The sequence below is a fragment of the Schistocerca americana genome, chromosome 6, assembly GCF_021461395.2.
Source record: "Schistocerca americana isolate TAMUIC-IGC-003095 chromosome 6, iqSchAmer2.1, whole genome shotgun sequence".
Lineage (NCBI taxonomy): Eukaryota > Metazoa > Arthropoda > Insecta > Orthoptera > Acrididae > Schistocerca > Schistocerca americana.
In genome coordinates, this window is record NC_060124.1 from 538,650,651 (window position 1) to 538,671,643 (window position 20,993).

General features: G+C 43.3%; 1 protein-coding gene across 1 annotated transcript in view; it reads right to left on the bottom strand.

Annotated features, from left to right (window-relative positions):
• LOC124620277 (neuroligin-4, X-linked-like) overlaps positions 1 to 20,993 on the bottom strand; it is a 190,083-nt gene that overhangs the window by 8,480 nt on the left and 160,610 nt on the right. Inside the window, exons 8-9 of the mRNA XM_047146945.1 lie at positions 16,905 to 16,997; positions 326 to 426 (exon numbers count right to left, since the gene is read on the bottom strand). Of these exons, the coding sequence (XP_047002901.1) occupies positions 326 to 426; positions 16,905 to 16,997 (194 nt within the window). The remainder of the gene's footprint in view (positions 1 to 325; positions 427 to 16,904; positions 16,998 to 20,993) is intronic.

Sequence of the window (20,993 nt, forward strand, 5' to 3'; positions counted from 1 at the left end):
TTCCTAATTGGGCCAACAAAAGTTAGACAATAGTATTTACTGACTGGCCTCAAAAACGTAAAAAAGTGAAAGCTTCATAGGTCAAGTTATTATATTCATGTAATCCACTTGTTGGTGGTGTTATTAGACGTCGGCAAAATATAACTACTGTCATCGAGAAAAGTGGAAGCACCTGGTAGTAAAATTCTTATTCCATAGTTATTCAGTACAATTTGTAACTCAGAATGATGTTGATAACAGTAGAGCATTTCCAACATGTATGTATTTTATTTCTGGCGCTGAAGCACGTATCAAACGAACATGACAGGCTTCGGGTCTCACTTACGTCAATCAGACTTGGCCTCATGGCGTCCAGGCTGTCCAGGGTGCCGGGTTTGAAGTACTTGTCGGCAACTGCGTCGGTGGCGACTCGGTTTTCCTCTATCACTGTGCAGAAGTAAAACTTATTAGTGGTACGCCTGTAACTGCAGAGGTAGTTGTAGAGAAATATAAGGTGTTTCGGAGCTCAGCTTAAGAACTTTGAAGCAGTCTTGTAAGGGACAATTTAGCGCAGTGACTTTCTCCTGAACATATGGTGATCTTTTTTGGGACTCTGCCAGTAGGCTTGAATCCGGTCAGCCAATTACTGCTAAATGATCTACTATTGCAACTCACTGACGAAACTAATATCACTTGCACAATAGCAACATCCGTAACTGATACTTGTACCCCAACGAAAATTCGCATTGAATTGCAAAATATACAGGGTGGGCCATTGATCGTGACCGGGCCAAATATCTCACGAAATAAACGTCAAACGAAAAAACTACATAGAACGAAACTTGTCTAGCTTGAAGGGGGAAACCAGAGGGCGCTATGGTTTGCCCGCTAGATGGCGCTGCCATAGGTCAAACGGATATCAACTGCGTTTTTGTAAACAGGAACCCCCATTTTTTATTACATATTCATGTAGTACGTAAAGAAATATGAATGTTTTAGTTGCACAAATTTTTTGGCTTTGTGACAGATGGCGCTGTAATAGTCACAAACAGATGGCTCAAAATTTTAGATTAACAGCTGGCAACAGGTAGGTTTTTCAAATTAAAATACAGAACGTAGGTACGTTTGAACATTTTATTTCGGTTGTTCCAATGTGATACGTGTACCTTTGTGAACTTATCGTTTCTGAGAACGCATGCGGTTACAGCGTGATTACCTGTAAATACCACATTAATGCAATAAATGCTCAAAATGATGCCCGTCAACCTCAATGCATTTGGAAATACGTGTAACGACATTCCTCTCAATAGCAAGTAGTTCGCCTTCCGTAATGTTCGCACATGCATTGACAATGCGCTGACGCATGTTGTCAGGCGTTGTCGGTGGAGCACGATAGCAAATATCCTTCAACTTTCCCCACAGAAAGAAATCCGTGGACGTCAGATCCGGTGAAGGTGCGGGCCATGGTATGGTGCTTCGACGACCAATCCACCTGTCATGAAATATGCTATTCAATACCGCTTCAACTGCACGCGAGATATGTGCCGGACATCCACCACGTTGGAAGTACATCGCCATTCTGTCATGCAGTGAAGCATCTTGCAGTAACATCGGTGGAACATTCCATAGGAAATCAGCATACATTGCACCATTTAGATTGCCACCGATAAAATGGGGGCCAGTTATAGTTCCTCCCATAATGCCGCACCATATATTAACCCGCCAAGGTTGCTGATGTTCCAGTTGTCGCAGCCATCGTGGATTTTCCGTTGCCCAATAGTGCAAATTATGCCGGTTTACGTTACCGCTGTTGGAGAATGACGCTTCGTCGCTAAATAGAACGCGTGCAAAAAATCCGTCATCGTCCCGTAATTTCTCTTGTGCCCAGTTGCAGAATGTACACGCCGTTCAAAGTCGTCGCCATGCAATTCCTGGTGCATAGAAAAATGGTACGGGTGCAATCGATGTTGATGTAGCATTCTTAACACCGACGTTTTTGAGATTCCCGATTATCACGCAGTTTGTCTGCTACTGATGTGCGGATTAGCCGCGACAGCAGCTAAAACACCTACTCGGGCATCATCATTTGTTGCAGGTCGTGGTTGACGTTTCACATGTGGCTGAACATTTCCTGTTTCCTTAAATAACGTAACTATCCGGCGAACGGTCCGAACACTTGGATGATGTCGTCCAGGATAGCGAGCAGCATACATAGCACACGACCGTTGGGCAGCTTAATCACAATAGCCATACATCAACACGATATAGAACTTTTCCGCAATTGGTAAACGGTCCATTTTAACACGGGTAATGTATCACAAAGCAAATACGTCCGCACTGGCGGAATGGTACGTGATACCACGTATAGTTTGTGACTATTACAGCGCCATCTATCACAAAGCGAAAAAAGTGGTCCAACTAAAACATTCATATTTCTTTACTTACTACACGAATATGTAATAAAAAATGGTGGTTCCTATTTTTAAAAAAAACGCAGTTCATATACGTTTGACCAATGGCAGCGCCATCTAGCGGGCCAATCATAGCGCTATCTGGTTTCCCCCTTCAAGCTAGACAAGTTTCGTTCTTTGTAGTTTTTCCGTTTGATGCTTATTTCGTGAGATATTTGGCCCGATCACTATCAGTGGACCACCCTGTATATTTCGCATTGCTTCTCTTTAATTAAGTGGTGTGATGCGATTAAAAATCTCGTAACCAAGCTTAATTTTGCACTAGTGACATATGGTCGTACACTGTACAAAAATAATTTCTATTAACCATCTCAAATGGCATGTTTGACTATGAAGCCTACCGGCTCTTTGAACGTCAGAATACATTATTCACTGAATTTGCCATTCGTCATCTAAATTACAACCTTGAATTAATTTCTCTGCAGTGGCAGATTTCATACCTGAATGAATAATAAGCAGAAAACTAGTTATTCGTTTATTTTTTATTGAAGTGCACTGCAGTAGAAAAAAATACGGCACAAAGGAATTATCCGAATCGGAAGGAAATCGGTAAATTTTATGTAAATGTACAGACAAACAAATGATTACAAAATGAGAAAAAATCGACGATTCATTCAACAGGAGGAGCTTCACAAATTGCGTGAGTCAAAAACGCGCTAGTTCACCTCTGGCTCCTATGCAAGCAGTTGTTCGTCTTGGCATTGAGTGATAGAGTTGATGGATGTCCTCCTGAGAAATATCGTTCCAAATTCTGTCCAAGTGGCGCGTTAGATCTTTCAAATAACGAGCACTTATCAATGAAGACAATTCTACTCCAGTTAATGAGATTGCTAACCGAAGACGTTTGTGGAGACGCTCTGCACAACGCAGGGATACCAACTTGACAGTCGCACTCCATACGGCACAATAACAGGGAGTGACGGTCCGGGGTTACATTTCTTTTCATAGCAGGACTCCTTTGCTTGTCATACCCAGCACCATTACAGCGCAAGCGGTACGTCGACGATATACTACTTCCCGTGCTGTTGTCCTTCATGGCAAGCCATTCTGGGCTTACTTTTCAGGAGGATAATGCACGCCCGTACTTCTCGTGAGTCTCTGCTGCTTCTTTTCGTGCTTACCAAACTCTACGTTGGCAAACAAGGTCGCCGGATCTCTCCACAGGGCGCCCGACCAGTCCGGGATTTTGACGATCTAACGCGCCAGTTGTACAGAATTTGTCACGATGTCCCTCAGGGGGAACTCTAACAACTCTGTCAGTCAGTGCCAAGTGGAATAACTGTTCGCATTGGGGCCAGAGGTGGACCAACGTGTTATCGACTTGCTCAGTTTGTGAAGCTCCTTCAACTGAACAAATAATCCAATTTATCTGACATTGTAATCATTTATTTGTGTATACATATGAGGATGATTTCTTTTGTGGTGTGTCATTTCTTTTTTTACAGTATATTGCAGCAATTTATGAGGTAAGATACTTTGACATTGCAGCGTGAGACCGGGACACAGCTCAATTACTATAAGTTACTAGTGTAATGGCATATTCTGCAAAAGGGTTATAAACATTACGATAGTTTATGACATAAGGCACTTCGACATTACAGCATGTGGCCAAATTAAACTTAATGACATCATAACATTTTCTATAAACTGGTGGTAATGTTAGCATAATTTACGACATGAGACACTTTGACATTATTGTGTGTAACTGGGGCACAGCTTATTTACTGTAAAGTAATGACATGACGTTTTCTGTAAATAGTCCACCCTATGACCACCTCCCATTGCTATTTACAATTTTTGACAATTTTTTTCCATGTACCCACATTCTGATTCTAAGATATATGTAAATAAATGATTTTAAATGTTTAACAAATACTGCATTATAACAATGTGATGTAACAATAGACCACATCCCACATCAAAAAGATAACACAGTGTAAGACATAGATACGAAGTCTTCGTTATCCTTGCAATATTAGTGGGTCACGTCATTATAACACTGTCCATACTTGACAAGGAAATAATAACGACAGAAAAAATCCTCTCATAACACATTAAATTCACACTGCAGACAATTCTGCCCATCATAGACATAGGGTGGGAATTCGATCAGTAAACACTTTATTATGTCATCGTATTCGTGTTCAGACGCAACTCAGCAAAACGACGGTGTAGCGCCTAGTTCCGCCGCTGTCCCAGGGGCCTGTTAAAACGTGACAGTAATGCGGAGAACCTTACCAATCGCCACACGTCGGCACAACCCGTGATCACACATCAATTATTAACCGACTGAAGCAGAGGATTCAATAACAGTCAAAGCACCTAGAAGCACTGGAGGCTGAAAACTGTATTAAAGACTCAAATGTTTTTTTAAATTACATTTCTCACTAATCCTTTAGGATATTTCCAGAAATTAAACATTATTAACATTCTACGACCACTATCAGAGAACCGCTTTTACATCCAAGTGCATTATTTGCTACGTGCTTACTTCATTCACATTCGTTGGTTACCAAATAAATGGTTCAAATGTCTCTGAGCACTATGGGACTTAACATCTGAGGTCATCAGTCCCCTACAAGTTAGAACTACCAGACTGAAGCACCTAGAGCCGCTCGGCCACACCGGCCGGCCGTTGGTTATCAACTATACCCATTTCCACAGACTTGTAATTTTTGTGGGCGCCGACTTTTCGTTGTCAGTCGTAACTGCAGTGTTCGCAGCACGGATGGCTTGTCAATTTCATTTCGTCGCATCACAATGCAGTCGGGATTAAATCATTTATAAACATATCTGTCACTGAACACGAATGTGAGCTGATGTATTCGCCCATTACGTCTTGCAGTTTAAGTGTTAAGTGTTCAATCTGGCATGGAGGTTTTAACAAGTTGTGAGACAAAATGTTCAGCCCTTGTCGTGAAAAATATAATAAATACAATAAAACTTCCCGTAACTCAGTCGGATTCAGTAAAGATCGCATGGGTTTATCGTGACAGAAGCAAAGGATACACACGAATGCCAGTAACTTCATATCAAGCCTCATAAAATGGAATATATGTATAACAGAAGATTCCTAATAATAGAAAACGGAGAAAATAGTCGGAAATAATCAGAGGAAAGCTCCATCGCAGATGAAACACAAGGACTCAAACTGGAAGATGGTATGTGCGAATTTTTCAGCTCTCACATACACGCAGTGACACACATATTTATTACCGATTTAATCCCAGCAATACTGCGTCGCTACAAAATAAAACTGACAAATCATACGAATATGCCTGACATAGAGCTGAAGGCTACCACAAAGATTACTGGGCTGTGGTGACTGATATACACCGAAGCAGCAAAGAAACTTCTATAGGCATGCGTATTCAAATACAGAGATATGTAAACAGGCAGAATACAGCGGTGCAGTCGGCAGTGCCTTTACGAGACAACAAGTGTCTGGCGCAGTTGATAGATCGGTCACTGATGCTACATTGACAGGTTATCAAGATTTAAGTGAGTTTCAACAGTGTTATATTCGGCGCACGAACAATGGTACACAGCATCTCCGAGGTAGCGATGGAGAGGGGTATTCCCTTACGACCATTTCACGAGTGTACACTGAATATCAGCAATCCGGTAAAACACCAAATCTCCGACATCGCTGTGTCCAGAAGAAGATCGAGCAAGAACGGGACCAATGACGACTGAAGAGACTCGTTCCACGTGACAGAAGTACAACCCTTCCGCAAATTGCTGCAGATTTCAATGCTGAGCCTTCAACAAGTGTCAACCATCGATATGGCCTTTCGGAGCGGAAAGCGCACTCGTGTACCCTTGATGACTGGACTACTCAGAGCTTTATGCCTCGCCTGGGCCCATCAACACCGACAATGGACTGCTGATGACTGGAAACATTTTGTGTGGTCGGACGAGTCTCATTTCAAATTGTATCGGCCGGATGGACGTGGCTCTATAATGGTGTGGTGCGTATGCAGTTGCAGTGATATGGGACCCCTGATACATCTAGATACGACTCTGACAGGTGACCCGTACGTAAGCATCCTGTCTGATCACCTGCATCCATCCATGTCTATTGTCCATTCCGACGGACTTGAGCAATTGCGGCAGGACAATGCGACACCCCACATTTCCAGAATTGCTACAGAGTGGCTCCAGGAACACTCTTCTGAGTTTAAACACTTCCACTGGCCACCAGACCCCCTAGACATTAACATTATTGAACATATCTAGGATGCTTTGCAACGTGATGTTCAGAAGAAATCTCCACCCCCACGTACTCTTACGGATTCATCGACAGCCCTGTAGGATTCATGGTGTCAGTTCCCTCTAGCACTACTTCAAACACTAGTCGAGTCAATGCCATGTCGTGTTGCGGCACGCTGGGGTGGCCGAGCGGTTCTAGGCGCTACAGTATGGAACCGCGCGACCGCTACGGTCGCAGGTTCGAATCCTGCCTCGGGCATGGATGTGTGTGATGTCCTCAGGTTAGTTAGGTTTAATTACTTCTAAGTTCTAGGGAACTGATGACCACAGAAGTTAAGTCCCATAGTGCTCAGAGCCATTTGAACCATTTTGTTGCGGCACTTCGGCCTGCTCGCGGGGGCCCTACACGGTATTAGGCAGGTGTTCCAGTTTCTTTGGCTCGCCAGTGTAGTTCACAATCAAAAGTGTTAACGAAATAAACACCCAGAAATTAAAGTATATAGACATCAAAGTATTTCTTTGCTCGCAGTTGTAATGTAAATGTCGTGTGACTAGGGCCTCCCGTCGGGTAGACCTTTCGCCGGGTGCAAGTCTGTCAATTTGACGCCACTTGGGCGACTTGCGCGTCGATGGGGATGAAATGAGGATTATTAGGAAAACGCAACACCCAGTCCCTCAGCGGAGAAAGTCTCCAACCCAGCCGGTAATCGAACCCGGGCCCTTAGGACTGACATTCTGTATTACTGACAACTCAGCTACCAGGGGCGGACAGCAGTTGAAATACGTTAATAACACTTATTTTCTGGAAATATCCTTGAGAATTACGGAGGTATGTGTTGTGTTGGCAGAAGAGCCAACACCGTGTTACTAGTAGAGGCCGAAATGCACGTGTTTTAACTCACGCAGGCTGGCGCGAGGAGGGAAGGACTATACTGACGTGAGGTCTGGAAGATGACAAGGAATTGGAATTCAGAGAGAGGACGTAATTAGTTTGATACTTAACTTTAATCCATTAATGATGAACGTCGCTCTTGACGGTACATGAGTCATAATATTATCTGTTCAGAAACATAGTAACTGAATATGGCGCCTTGCTAGGTCGTAGCAAATGACGTAGCTGAAGGCTATGCTAACTATCGTCTCGGCAAATGAGAGCGTATTTTGTCAGTGAACCATCGCTAGCAAAGTCGGTTGTACAACTGGGGCGAGTGCTAGGAAGTCTCCCTAGACCTGCCGTGTGGCGGCGCTCGGTCTGCAATCACTGATAGTGGCGACACGCGGGTCCAACGTATACTAACGATTTAAAGGCTGCCACCTAGCAAGTGTGGTGTCTGGCGGTGACAGCACAGTATGTTGTAAAGAATATTGAATATTAGAGCGTTTAATACAGCTTTCATTCGCCTCTGCTGCTGGGTGCTTCGACAGTTATCAAGTCCTCTGCTTCTACAGGTTGGCGACTGATATGCGATCATTGGTGTTGCCGACAAGTAGGCGTTGTTGGCATTCCGCCGGTTTCCACCTCATTCTAACAAGGGAACCTCCCCATCGCATCCCCCTCAGATTTAGTTATAAGTTGGCACAGTGGATAGGCCTTGGAAAACTGAACACAGATTAATCGAGAAGCAAGGAAGAAGTTATATGGAACTATGAAAAAAATAAGCAAAATATACATACTGAGTAGTCCATGCGCAAGATAGGCAACATCTTGGGTAATGTGAGCTCAGCAGCGCCGTGGTCTCGTGGTTAGCGTGAGCAGCTGCGGAAAGAGAGGTCCTGGGTTCAAGTAATACCTCCCGTGAAAAATTTACTTTCTTTATTTTCGCAAAGTTATGATTTGTCCGTTCGTTCATTGACGCCACTGTTCACTGTAATAAGTTTAGGGTCTGTGTTTTGCGACCGCACCGCAAAACCGTGCGATTAGTAGACGAAAGGACGTGCCTCACCAATGGGGACCGAAAACATTTGATCGCGAGGTCATAGGTAAAAAAAAAAAAAAAATGGTTCAAATGGCTCTGAGCACTATGGGACTTAACATCTGTGGTCATCAGTCCCCTAGAACTTAGAACTACTTAAACCTAACTAACCTAAGGACATCACACACATCCATGCCCGAGGCAGGATTCGAACCTGCGACCGTAGCGGTCGTGCGGTTCCGGACTGAGCGCCTAGAACCGCTAGACCACCGCGGCCGGCTGGTCATAGGTCAACCGATTCCTCCACAGGAAAACACGTCTGATATATGAGGGTTGTTTTTGAAGTAAGGGCCGTTTTTATTTTTTAAAAAAAGATACAAATACTTTTGTAAAAAAACTTATTTTCTGATTCTACACACTTTTATCTATTTTTCTACATAGTTGCCTTGTTTATTTAAGCACTTGTCATACCGTACAACAAAGTTTTTAATTCCCTCTTCAAAGAATTCGGTCGCCTGCTCCGACAGCCAAGAGTTCACGGCCGCTTTCACTTCATCGTCGTCATTGAAGCGCTACCCGCCAAGATGGTGTTTCAGGTACCGAAAAAGGTGAAAATCGCTAGGAGCAACGTCGGGGCTGTGTGGTGCATGGTCCAAAACTTCCCAGCCAAAAGAATCAATCAAATCCAGAGTCTTTTGAGAGGTGTGAGCCCTAGCGTTATAGTGCAGGAGCAAAACTCCTTTTGTCAACTTGCCGCGCCTTTTGTTTTGAATTGCTCTGCGGAGCTTCTTTAGAGTTGCACAGTAGGCATCTGAGTTGATTGTCGTTCCTCGTGGCATGAAGTCCACTAGCAAAACACCGCGCCGGTCCCAGAACACAGTTGCCATAATCTTGCGCTTTGACAGCGTCTGTTTGGCTTTGACCTTGACAGGTGAGGTTGTGTGTCGCCATTCCATCGATTGTCGCTTGCTTTCGGGAGTGATATGGGATACCCATGTTTCATCTCCAGTGACAATTTGACTCAACATGTCATCCCCTTCTTCCTTGTAACGAATCAAAAAGTCCAATGAAGTGGCAAATCTCTTCCCTTTGTGGTCCTCTGTGAGGAGCATGGGTACCCACCGAGAACACAGTTTCTTAAAGTTTAGGTTTTCAGGCACAATTTTGTACAAAACCGATCTTGAAACTTGTGGAAATTCCAAAGAAAGAGTGGAAATTGTGAATCTTCTGTCCTCACGAATCTTTGTTTCGACTGCAGCGACCAAATCATCAGTGATCACAGAGGGCCAGCCTGAGCGTTCTTCGTCATGGACGTTTCGACGACCATTTTTAAACTCTCTAACCCATTGACGCACTTTACCTTCACTCACTGCATTCAAGCCATAAACTTCTGTTAACTGACGATGAATTTCTGCAGCTGATACGCTTCTCGCGGTCAAAAAACGTATCACTGACCGTATCTCACACGCGGCGGGCGATTCAATAATCGTAAACATTATAAAGTAGCACAGCGATGCGTACATGTCAGCTACAGAGTTGCAACTTGCATCAGTGTGAACGGGAAGGATGCCGGCAAGTGGCGCGGTGGGTTGTTGCGGCGTCCGCGCGAACTACGGGACTATACGCGCGAACGGCCCTTACTTAAAAACAACCCTCGTATTCTATACGACACTGGTGACGGCATGTGCGTCACGTGACAGGAATATGTTGTCGACCCACCTTACTTGTACACTTGGCGAATGGGTAAAAAGAACCTTCTACTTTGCCCGATTTAGGTTTTCTTGTGGGTGTGATAATCACTCCCAAAAAAGGATGAAAACATAAGAGTTTGTCACATAAACTGAAAATAAAAAATTCAACTTTTCAGTTGAGGAAGACTTGAACCAAGGACCTCTCAGGGTGCAGCTGCTCACGCTAACCACGGGACCACGGCGCTGCTAAGCTCACGCTTCCATAGATGTTGCCTATCTTGCACATGTATATTTTGCTTATTTTTTTCATAGTTCCATACAACTTCTTCCTTGATCTGTGTTCAGTTTTCCAAGGCCTATCCACTGTGCCCACTTATAACTAAACGTGAGGGGGATGCGATGGGGAGGTTCCCTTGTAAGAGCCGTTGAGCGAGCATTGTTATGAGGACTGCAGCCAACACGCGATTCGCTGTAGCGACCATTCGACGGCAGAGCTAGGACTGCTGGTACTTCCCCAGACTTGAAGCGGTGCTGAGGCGGGCGGACGTACCAGGCAGTACCAGGCCATCGCGTCAGTAGACCTGAGTCGTCGGACACTCGTGCGGTCCCTGGGGCTGCGGCACAACCATAGTTCAATTCTTTTATCTTGGCAGCTCGCGCATGCCCGCCCACACGCGGGAGATTGCTGCGTTGCCAGTTGCAAACGACGCACGCGCCAAGTGAAGCAGCGCCATAGTATAGCACAGTTCGCAAGCTTACGTTTAGGGGGGAGCGCGCAGTTTATGAAGTAAAGCCACCACGGCCGCATTAACCCTTTCGCTGCTACAGAGACGTGCTCCCCGCATCCCGCGCTGTGCGCGATTTTGTCATCACTGCACTACTCGCCTGTGCAGACACATGGTGTTCCCACTGCTTTGACACACTTATCATTCGATTTCACAAAAACTATTTGGCCCAAAAATTAGATTTTTACACATATCTTTGACTGATATCTTCCCTCCATAAATGACTTAATTTTGTTTCGGTGTTCAGCGCAGTTATTGTGCAGCATTAAATGTAGTAAACCATTGCACGAAATTTTGAAGAGTTTGCAGAGGTAAAAGCCCATAGAGTATACTTTCCGTATGGTCGATCTTAGTTGCCACAATGTTGAGAATGAAATGTGGACAAGATACCTAAATTTCATATAAAATTTACTGTATCATAATATCTCATTTAATTTAAGTACCACATAGGTGTCGTATGTAATATTGAGAAATATTCCATCTTTCGCGACTTTAATAAAAGTTTTATTTACACCGGGCGCGTTTGGCTTTATTTTAAAGCACTTGCTCGTATTGTGGACGGCTGTGATACAATACGCCAGTCTCCAGGGCTGCATCAGCGCAGCAGGGATTCCATGCGACCGAGGGTGGATGCATGTATCCACGCTAACGGAGGACATTTTGAACATTTTGAACATTTTCTGTAACAAAGAGTTTGAAGTCACGCTGGTACGTTCTGTTGCTGTGTGTTTCCATTCCACGATTAATGTGATTTGAAGAGAAGTAATAAAATGAGCTCTAACATGGAAAGTAAGCGTTTCCGGACACGTGTCCACATAACATATTTTCTTTCTTTGTGTGTGAGGAATGTTTTCTGAAAGTTTGGCCGTACCTTTTTGTAACACCCTGTATACACCATTGCCGTCTGGCATGTTTCTTCACATTCGTCAAAGATAGGGGCAGAAGTAAACAACGCGCATGTTACCGATGACGTAATAAACAGACGACTGACTGTCACCCCTGATAGTGTACGATGTGTTACACTGTTCAACTGTTGCACCAGAGCCGAGGAGAACGCAGATCTGTCCTGCAATGCCATTCGGATGACGTGTCGATCTTTTCTGCGTGTGGTCTGGGTGGTGCTCTCCGGCCTTGCATGAACCATTATGCACCTATCAGTTGCACTGCCAATAATGCACCCTCTTTCAAACTCGCTGATTTGATGATAAGGTTCACAGACACGTCTGCGAGACATCCTACACGTCTGCTCAAATCACATACGAGGGTCACCACAAAAGAAATGCACACTATTTTTGTAGAAATACAGTTTTTATTCTGCACGTGTGAAAGTTTTACAGTGTATAGATACATCCTTCCCGCTTGTTTTCAAACTTAGTTCACCTGTTCCCGTGGGTAGCGCCGTCACAGCATGTCTTCAAGATGGCTGCTACACTTCACGTTCGTCAGAAGCAACGTGCTGTCATAGAATTCCTGTTCTGTGAGAACGAGACAGTGGGAAACATCCACAAGAGGTTGAAAGAGGTGTATGGAGATGCTGCTGTCCATCTCAGTACAGTTAGCCGGTGGGCAAGCAGGTTACGCGATGAAAGCGGGCACGGCAATATTGAGGATTATTCTCGCAGCGGCAGGCCTCGTAATGCACACACTCCAGACAATGTGCAGAGAGTTAACGAATTGGTGACTGCTGACAGACGCATCACAGTGACCCAACTGTCACGCTACGTTGGGATAGGGGAAGGAAGTGTTTGCAGAATACTGAAAGTGTTGACGTTAAAAAAGGTTTGTGCCAGGTGGGTTCCCAGGATGTTGACAGTGGCTCACAAAGAAACAAGAAAAACGGTATGCAGCAAACTTTTGCAACAGTACGAGAATGGTGAAGATGAATTTCTTGCAAGAATTGTGACAGGTGATGAAACATGACTCCATCATTTTTCACCAGAGACGAAGAGGCAATCAGTGAAGTGGCGTCATGCAAATTCACCCAAGAAAAAAAAAATTCAAAACCACACCTTCTGTTGGAAAAGTTATGGCTACAGTGTTTTTCGATTCCGAAGGACTCTTGCTTGTGGACATCATGCCAAGTGGAACCACCATAAATTCTGATGCATATGTGACGACACTGAAGAAACTTCAAGATTGACTGAGTCGTGTTCGACCACATCGGCAAAAGCAGGATGTTTTGCTGTTGCACGACAATGCACGGCCACATGTCAGTAAAAAAAAACATGGAAGAGATCAAAAAACTCGGATGGACGACACTGAAACATCCGCCTTACAGTCCTGACCTGGCTCCATGTGACTATCATCTCTTTGGGAATCTGAAAGACTCTCTTCGATGGAACAAGGTTTGAAGATGATGACTCCCTTGTGCACGCTGCCATACAGTGGCTCCAACCGGTTGGTCCAGAATTTAACCGTGCGGGTATACAGTCGCTGGTTCCAAGATGGCGTAAGGCAGTTGAGAGGGATGGAAATTATGTGGAGAAAAAAAAATATCGTTCCTAAAGGATGTATCTACAAACTGTAAAACTATCAAACATGTAGAATAAAAGATGGATTAAAAAAAATAGTGTACATTTCTTTTGGAGTGACCCTCGTAGATCCAATACGTTCGATTTATAGCGACAACAAGAGCCGTAGGCACATTCTACCGGCAGATGTGTTGCGCCGCATTATCGATCTTGACCTTCAACCTGCGAGCAGACGTGGTTCAAATGCTAATCATTTCTGCAGAACATACTGATGTTCATGGGGTGTGAATATCAATGTCCTATCTCTAGTCATTCAAGGTGTCCTGGTTTTCCTGAACATGAATGTAGTAACGTCTCACACTAACAATGAAGGGAAATGTAGACTTGTATGTGTTTGCAGTAATGTGTTATTTGTTTAAGGGGTCGGGACAGGCTGTTAATCCCCATCTTAAATAACTACAATTTATTCATATGAAATGTACCTTTTACCAGAAACTATTGGGAATACAGATTTGCAAAAAATATGATATGTAGATTACACATTTCTAACCACTTTAACAGAAGGATGTCTAAATATATTGGTTAATTTTAAGCTACTAAATATTTTTATAAGAAGTGGACATCAAAATAAGAAACTGTCTACACCTTTATGTGTACATAAGGCTCTAACTTCTTTGGGATTTACAAAATAGGAAAACCTCTGTGTTAAAATATGCACAATATTCAGATTAGTGTATCCTGTAATTCTAAACAAATTCTTGCAAGTAGAAAATGCGAAAAAATAGACTTCATTCCTAAAAAATTCAACTTACGGGAAACGGCCACAGTAGTTGTCAATGCATTCCAGCTCCAAAAGATGGATTGGCTGCATCCTCTTCCGTCTCATACTGCACCTGCTCGTCTTCGCTGTCTTGCTCTTGTTTCAAGGTCCCTAACAGTTCCCTCTGGTGCCCTAACTCTTTCTTTATCAAATGTAACTTTTTTTTCGCTGTGAAACGACCAACAGTTTGTAGTAGCCTTTTCAGGACTTCACATCCTGCAACATTTGCTTCACTGAAGGTTGCTACTGCATTAAAGACACGAAAATTAAGTAAACTAATTGACACAAACACTTTCTTGGGAATACTGGCCTGTATAACGCTGTTGATGGACTCGTTAGGATTCTGGCTGCAGCCGTGAAGACATTTCTTCAGTAGCCTTACACCGGACAAATCTCGGAATTGAACAGATGTGAAACGAAACTGCCCATACAGCTTTGCTCATTTCTCCTACATTACTAACACTTTGCGTGATGGCCATGCCAATAATAATTTTGGATTTTATCTATGATAGACTTTGTCGTCTATTCTTATCATCTAATCATCTGCCATATTCCAATTTCTTTCCTTTTTACGCAGTTTTCAGCCATTGCAGCCTCGTACGCATTCGCTTTTGTACAAGACGTATGCGCTCCAGTTTAGTGATAGTTATATATTTTCCACGTGGCTTCTCTTCCACAACTGCTTTGAAAGCTTTCGTATCCCCACCTCACACATAACTGACAAATCTTACCTTCTTAAACTGTTCAGGTTCTAGGAAAAATGGTCACATCCATTCAGTTTTTCGTTCAAATGAATCGAATAAACCAGAAATAAGACAGTTATATATATAAATATTCTATCATTAGAAAAGGGAAATTCTGTAGATTAAGATCAGTAAAAAAAAAAATCAAAAATTTCAATATTTCAGCTTTTACAGAGCCTCGTAATGTGGGATATTGGTGTATTTGGTAAAATAATATACTGCACTGATTTTGAACGTGTAATATCGGTTTTATTTGTTAAGTAATGTACTGCGGTAATTTTTAAACATCTGAAATCATGTTTTTGTATATATCTTAGAGCACAAACGTAAGTGTCTAGAGAAAATTAGTCAAAAATTGTGAATAGCAGTGGGAGGTGGTTTTATGGTGGATTGCCTAGAGAATCTGACATAATTTCATTGATTTATAGTAATTCCGCAAGACCCCATTAATGTGTAATGCCTTCAATCATAAATCATGTTAATATCTACCGGCGTTTTGCAGAACACATCGTGGTGTCATTAAATTGTAGTAATTCTACCACATACTATAATGTCAAAGTGTCTTATGTTATAAATTATGGTAATATTTATGACCATTTTGTATAACTAATTTATTGTAATTCAACAGCATCCCAGTCACATACTGTAATGTCGAAGTGTCTCAATCATAAATTATGCTAATGTTTACCGCCGTTTTCCAGAATACGCCATGTTTTCATTAAATTATAATATTTCAGCTACACTACACTCATACACCGTAGTGTCAGAGTGTCCTACCCCATAAATTACGGTAATATTTACTAACATTTTCAAGTGGTTAACTTTTCTGCTAATGGTCTTCTCACCACAACGTACAAACTTCGAATGACAAAACTTGCATAACTGAAATAATAATAAAAGGGGGAGAGCGAAGTTAATTACTATAGGTTTAGTGAGAAAAGGAGGAACGGAGAGGTTTCCCAACATTTTTTTAAACCATCCCACGGACCAAGATCAGTGGGGAAAGCGTTATAAAGCCTGCATATTGGATGGGTGACCTTTACTTTCCCGCCACTTTTTACTTACACAAGAGCCGCAGATGCATGGGCAGTCACGTGACAGGTATCAGGAAGCATCCTGTACCTCACATAATTGCCCTAGGTGCGGGGATTCCCGAGTGGAAGGGGGCTAGGAGTTCACCTTGAAGATATCACGCCTAATTGCTTCAGACGCATTTGCACCCATTGTATCCTGCACCACTACTGGTCACTATTCAGGAACAGTAATTCTGTCCATCTCAGATTAGTGCTGAGCAACAGTTGACACCTTCGGCGAATCACTTCAGTTTATATATGTCTTCATCCAAATAGATGTAGTAATTGACCAAATTGGGACAAATTACTCCCTGTTCACACAAAACTGCAGTGAATTGCCAGGCTACATATCCGTCTTATTTGACGACTGCAACAGTACTGATTACTGCTTCTAGCTAACTCCTGTTTACTACAAACTACACCACAAAGTGTGAAACAACCCCCCTTAACAATGCGAATTGTTGTAATGGGAGTATAACTAAAACGTAACTTGTTGGCTATCCTTACATTAATTTATATTCTCAGATATAATATATTGATTAAAAAATGAACAAGAATACATGAGTAACAAATCGATTACAAAATAGAAAATATCTGTAAACTTATCAGTAAGTTTTAACATGTAATATTTTCGGTTCTGTACGTAATAAAAATGAACCCATGTTTAACATAAAAAATTTCTTACTTATCACCTGCCTAGATAGTGCTGCCAACTAAAGATAGCATGTGTATTTGTAGCTACTTACTCATAACCCGTCGCACCAGGTCGTTCACCGTTTTCGTTTGGTAGAAGTCCTCTCCGTATGTACTATTCACAATTCCATTGTAGATCCTCAGTACTGTAGGCAGAGAAAAGTGCACAGTCTGAAATCACTGAAACATTATGGTGGTATTACAGCATTACATAAAATACGTAAATATTTTTGTGAAGTTGCCGAGTGTATGGACACAACCTCATGAATCCATGAACCCTACATGTCAGCAGGGGACTGTTCTAGCTGGTGGAGGCCCTGTAATGGTGTGGGGCGTGTGCAGTTGGAGTGATATGGGACCCCTGATACGCCTAGGTACGACTCTGACAGGTGAAACGTACGGTAAGCGTCCTGTCTGATCGCCTGCATCCATTCCGTCCAAAGTGCATTTCGACGGACTTGGGTAATTCCAGCAGGACGATGCGACATCCCACAAGTCCAGAATTGCTACAGAGTGGCTCCAGGAACAGTCTTCTGAGTTTCAACACTTCCGCTGGCCGCCAAACTCCCTAGACATGAACACTATTGAGCACATCTGGGATACCTTGAAACATACTGTTCAGAAGAGATCTGCACCCTCTCGTACTATTATGGATTTATGGACAGCCTTCCAGGAATCAAGGTATCAATTCCCTCCAGCATTTCCTCAGTCATTAGTCGAGTCCATGCCACGTGGTGTTGCGCCACTTCTGCGTGCTCGCGGGGGCCCTACTCGATATTAGGCAGGTATACATGTTTCTTTGGCTCTTCACTGTATGATATGAAAGTCGTAGAGTATGGTATGATTGTTTGAATGAATTTTTGAGAAGTCTAGGTTTTAAAAGAAGTACATACACTGAGATAACAGAAGTCACGGAATACCTCCTAATATCATGTCGGACTTCGTTTTTCCCGACGTAGTGCAGCAGTCCGACGTGGCATGAATTCAACAAGTCGTTAAAAGTCCGCTGCAGAAAAATTGAGACTAGGTGCTTCTACAACCATCCATAATTTCGGAAGTGTTGCCGATGCAGGAGTTTGTGCACGAACTGGCCTCTCGATTACGAACTGACCTCTCGGGTATGCCCCATAAATGTTCGATGGTATTCATGTCGGTCGATGTGGGTGGCCAGATCATTCACTCGAACTGTCCAAACTGTTCTTCAAACAGATAGCGAACAACTGTGATGCCGCGACTTGACGCATTGTCATCGATAAAAAAATCCATCGTTGTTTGGGAACGTGAAGTCCATGAATGGCTTCAAATGGTCTCCAAGAAGGACGACATAGCCATTTCCAGTCAATTATCTGTTCCATGTAAACACAGCCCACACCACTATGGAGACACCACCTGAGCCGCGCGGGAATAGCCGAGCGGTCAAAGGCGCTGCAGTCATGGACTGTGCGGCTGGTCCCGGCGGAGTTTCGAGTCCTCCCTCGGGCATGGGTGTGTGTGTTTGTCCTTTGGCTAATTTAGATTAAGTAGTGTGTAAGCTTAGGGACTGATGACCTTAGCAGTTAAGTCCCATAAGATTTCACACACACTTGAACATTTTGAGACACCACCTGCTTGCTCAGTGTCTTGTTGACAACTTGAGTCCATGGCTTCGTGGGGTCCGCGCCACACCCGAACCCTAACATATGCTCTTAAAAACAGAAATGGGAACTCACATGACCACGCCACAGTTTTCCAGTTGTCTAGGGTCCAACCTACATGGTCACTACCCCAGGACAGGCACTGCAGGTGGTGTCGACCTATTAGCAACGGCATTCGCAGCGGTCGTCTGCTGCCGCAGGCCATTAACGACATCTTTCGCCGCACGTCGTACGTCGTACGTCCCACATTGACTTACGCGACTATTTCATGCAGCGTTGTTTGTGTGTTAGCACTGGAAACTCTACGCAAACAACGCTGCTTTCGCTCGTTAAGCGGAGACAGCCGGTCACTGCATTGTCCGCGGTGAGAGGTAACGCCTGAAATTTGATATTCTCGGCACACCCTTGACACTGCGGATCTCGGAATATTGAATTCCCCAGCGATTTCCGAAATGGAACATCACGTGTCTACCTTCAACTACAATTTCGCGTTCAAACTCTGTCCGTTCTCATAGTGCGGCCACAATTACGTCGGAAACCTTTTCACATGAATCAACCGATTACAAATGACCGCTTCGCCAATGGCCTGCCTTTTTATAGCTTGTGTACGCTAGTACTACCGCCATCTGTAAAGGCGCATAACGCTCTCCCATGACTTTTGTCACCTTTTATGTACTCATGACTGCAAATTACGTGATCTGTGTAGGTGTCTAAACATTCTGCGTGGTGTCTGTTTGTTCTATATCGTGTTTCCCTACCACTTTCGCACAACGACGCTCTGAGCGTGTTTTTTAGGGAATTGACTAGGTTGAACCTGGGACCTGTTGCTGGTAAGGAGACGTCAGACCACACATGACATGTAGAATTCAGAAGAATTCAGTGAGACTATCGATGATATAACCAAATACTTAATGATTTCAGCGTCAGCTCCACTGCACTCCCTGTAAAAGAAACTTAATACTAACTACATTTAGTGGAAGGGGTTGAAGGCTTTCCTATTTTTAGTTAGCTGGTAAAATAACGTCGAAAAAGCAGTTAAGTTTACCATTGGAAATTTTATTCTACTCACAAAACATCGTTTATAAATTACACTATTGATAAAAGGAAATGTTTTAATGCAGGATGGAAAAAAACCAACTGCATTCAACAAAAATGTGAACGAATATTCCCTGAATGGGTTTCCAAGTTCTACAATGAATCGAAGGATGACCTATGCCATATCACATCTATAATCTAGGTTTAAATTAAGTTTCACAAAAGAGAAATCTATCAAAATGGTCTACAGTGACCCTCAATTATCTTTAATTACTTATCTAACTTGTCGTAAATTACAGTGGCTGATGTGGCTTCTCAATAACTATATAACAGAAAAATCATCGCGTTACAGATTTTTAGTTCAAGTGGCAAATGTGAACACCATGAGCTTTAATTGACGATCGACACTAGTATTACGTAAAAAGGGGATGTAACAGATGAGGCTTCTGCAGTTCTGAGTGAAGCCTTATGCGCTCAAAAATGCGGCATCACTTGCGTTCATTACCTTGTCGGTGTTCGTCAGGGGGCGGCGGCCGGCGGCCGGCGGCCGGCGCAGCTCCGTCCAGCTCGCCCTCTCGGAAGCAACTCCTAGCAACTCTCTTCTAACTTCTCCTTACTATAATTTACCGAAGTTGGTTTAAAAAAAAACTATCTGGCTGTGTTTTCATCTGACCAATCAGGGTCTCAATGTTAACCTTAAGCTCCGCCTACAAAAATTCTGTCTATCCAATGAGAAACATTATACTTTTCGTGGTGGGGCAATGTTTTTAAAGTTAGCAACGTAACAGAGAAGCGAAAAAGTCTCACGCTAAAACTTTCAGCTGGTGTGGTCCTTTTAGCGTTATGGTAAGATCTATACTGTTCTTCTGGAGGGCTCTATCTTTTATCATGGGCTGGGGGGTGGTCCTAACGTAACAGAGACGCGAAAAAGGTCTCACGCTACAGCTTGCGGGTGGTGTAGCCCTTTTTGTGTTATCGTAAGATCTATACTGTTCTTCTGGAGGGCTCTAGCTTTTAACGTAGGCTGGGGGGTGGTCCTAACGTAAAAGAGACGCGTAAAAGTCTCACGCTAAAACTTGCGGGTGGTGTGGTCCTAGCAGTTAGTTAGCGACGTGGGTGTCCATCCGTCCCTTATCGTAGGGCCTTCCAGCTTAACACGGTTCTGCTCTCAGCTTCTGTTCTCGCTTCTCCCCTCGGAACTGCGTCTGTCTCACGGTGGGAAGGTATGACACGCATTTAGGCATTCTTGTGTTAGTCTGTGGTATTCCATTTGCTCACTCGTTACTCGTATTACTTTGGTTAATTTAATGTCACGATTTATTCGGAGCTACGTGACATACAACTGGATTTGCTTATCATGTCAGGGTTTTCATAGAAGGTATTGGATTTGCCTGACACCTGACAGGTGTGTTTGTTGATGATTTGTTAATCGGGACAAAAGTAAAGAGTAAGTACAAGAAATTAAGAATAAAA